The sequence below is a fragment of the Pyxicephalus adspersus genome, unplaced genomic scaffold (genome assembly GCF_032062135.1).
Source record: "Pyxicephalus adspersus unplaced genomic scaffold, UCB_Pads_2.0 Sca3578, whole genome shotgun sequence".
Lineage (NCBI taxonomy): Eukaryota > Metazoa > Chordata > Amphibia > Anura > Pyxicephalidae > Pyxicephalus > Pyxicephalus adspersus.
In genome coordinates, this window is record NW_027320583.1 from 1 (window position 1) to 2841 (window position 2841).

The 2841-nt window shown below is 36.6% G+C and overlaps 1 protein-coding gene across 1 annotated transcript; it reads left to right on the forward strand.

The window, feature by feature from the left end:
• Nucleotides 1-100: 100 nt before the first annotated feature.
• LOC140321416 (membrane-bound transcription factor site-1 protease-like) lies at nucleotides 101-2572 on the forward strand (the record flags this gene model as incomplete). Its single annotated transcript, XM_072398182.1, has 2 exons — nucleotides 101-553; nucleotides 2315-2572. Coding segments are annotated over exons 1-2 (427 nt in total), but the record flags the coding sequence as incomplete, so codon positions are not given.
• Nucleotides 2573-2841: the final 269 nt, after the last annotated feature.

The window sequence follows — 2841 nt, forward strand, 5'->3', positions numbered from 1 at the left end:
TTTTTTTTTTTTGTTAAATGTGTCTTTGGCTTTTCACAAACCAACTTAAAAAGTAAATGCTTTATTTGATATGTTCTTTATGCCTTATGTTTACCTAATGTTTTTTTTTTTTTAATTAGTTTTTCACCAACACATTTGGAGCAATTCTTCTGCTGTTTATATCTACGTTATGGATCCTGGATTTTGTTTTCCCCACTCTGAGTGAACTGGGAGTCAATGCCATCATGGAGAAGAAACGCAGAAAGAAATGAGAGCCACACATCCTGGCTAAAGGCCTCTGTCATGCGAACTTTGAGCCTCTAGACTTAATTTTGGTTGCCCGGCTGGACATTGACACATCTGTAGGTGCTGTGACTTCGTCATATAAATTTCAATCCATATTTTATGAACATGAAGTTTGCAAGCTTTTGGTTGCAGCTGGTAGTGATCTTACTTTGTCTGAAGAAGCACCAAAGCTCCCAGCCGGGAAATTCCTCCCATGAACCTGAGTCCTGTAATGACTGCTCCCATCTCACTGTTAGTGTGGAGTTTGCCTCGACGGTTGTTGAACATGGTGAGTTATAGTTATAAAGGTTGCTATGGATCATATGAATTTGTTATATGTATACAATGGGAAACCTGTGAAGACAGGTTTTTGCAGAAGGGACATTTTCTCTTCCTTTCTGCAGTAACCACCTGCCTGATTCTTAATTTTGTGACTGGTTCCACTTTAGAGTGACCCTGTCACCAAATCATTGATTTGAACATGTATTAAATCCATATATTCTATATATTATATATTCCATATATTCAGTTCAGTTTGACATCCAAAACCCCTTCTGCTGGATGTTGCCTTCTTGGTTGCAATGTCAACAGACCTGGGTGATACAAGTGGAATATTCCAGTATTTCCTTTTTCATGCAGCCCTGTATGCTAGATAAAACATGGGGAATGGATCGAGAAGCTTGTCCAGCAGAAACACATTTTTTTGTTTTTTGACTCTTGCAGAAAAATTGGGGACTTTTTTTTTTTTTTTTTTTTTTAATTTTTTTTTTTAAGTCAGGCATGCAATTTCAGATGCACCTTGCATGTAAATCAAAATTTGGATAGAAAGGAAAATTTGAACTTGCAGTTTTAAATCAAAGCTTCAGTTTTACATTTCCCACATCTACATCTAACAGCTCATGTCTGCTTGTTTTCACACATCTTGTGGCCTCTTACAATGAATAAATAAGTATATCATCCCCTATGCCTAAGGTCAGGTAGGGAAGGCACATAGGCCTCTTCTAGATTCCCTTGCAAATCTATGTATGCATAATCCTCCCACTGGTCTTGTGATTGTATGATTTTTGTATTTTAGGTGCTAAAAATTCCATTTTGTATTGAATGTTGGCACAGTTATTTGGTAAACTCAAGCTTTTGCAGTATAATGTTTGTATAGATCCTTATTTACTATACAATTTTAAATCTGAAAATTGCTGTTGGTATTCAGTATGAATATATAAATATTTTTCTCTCTAAAGGCCCATCTTTGTTCAAGCATCATCTAGGGTCAGTATTTACTTCTTGGAAAAAGATGCTGGCCCTAGGATGAAGTTATGTAAATATAGATGTCTGCAGAGTAACGTTTGTTCTTGTCTCTGTATATAAAAGTTGTTTTGCTGCCATTTTACTTTCTCGATCTAATAGAAGGTGACGATGCTAAAACAGTCCCATTGCGTTATCACTAAAGTAGGATATGTTTCCTCATACCTGTAGCAAGTGACGTCTTTTCTCTAGCAAGCTTTTCTCTATGACAGGAGCTCAAAGGCTGCTTTTTATTATCCAAAAGAACTGTTGTATATGGTTACATGACAGAAATGTTTTCATGTAGACCAATAAAGTTACTGATCATATCTATATAAGGAAACCTTAACTGAGGGAAATGGGAAAAGTTTTGAAGAAAACTGTACTACTAGTAATAGTGAGTGTGCTGTTACTGACCACCTTATCAAAGTTTCCTGTTAATGTATTTCTAATTGTAAATTGGCTGTTTTGAGTCACTTATTCAGAACAAGCATGCTGATCTGAAAATCTGATATCACAAAGCGCATGAATGGTTTGGGTGTGTAGATCAAAGTATTAAATCCAAAGATGGCCAACTTCTAGCATTATCAGGATATCGTTATTCTCTCGGCACCGGTTTCCTTTGCTGTGATATTGTGACTTTATGACAGAAATTCACTGTCTTCAGTTTTACTCTTACCAGAAAACCATTGCCAAAAAGTACTGGCTATATCTGTCTATATATTTTATTAACTATATCTTATTTTTTTTTACCCATTTATTTTTCCAGAATACATTGTAGCTTTCAATGGGTATTTTACAGCAAAAGCTCGAAGCAAGTTTATCACCAGTGCGTTGAGAAGCAGAGGTATTGAGGACTGGAGGATTGTACCACGGAATAACCCAGCAAGCGATTACCCAAGCGACTTTGAATTGATTGAGATCCGTACTGGGCACAGAGATGGCGTGCTGACCTTAGAAGACCATCCCAACATCAAGCGTGTCACGCCTCAGAAACGTGTCTTCCGATCACTCAAGTTTGCTGACAGTAAGATTTTGTCATTCGTACTTTGGTTTGTACATCCTGTACAAGATATGTTATTATGTTATCTGCCTATCTTTTCTCTTGTTCATCTTGCATTCATAAAATTAGGGTTTCCTGAGCACAGCTACATGCTGTTCATATTACTATTTGTATTCTATATTATAATATGCAGCTATGTACCATACAACCAACATACTTTATGCACACTAATAATGGCACAGGATGTGAAGAGGACCCATCCAATATAGCCTACAATTGTACTTTGTCCCAAC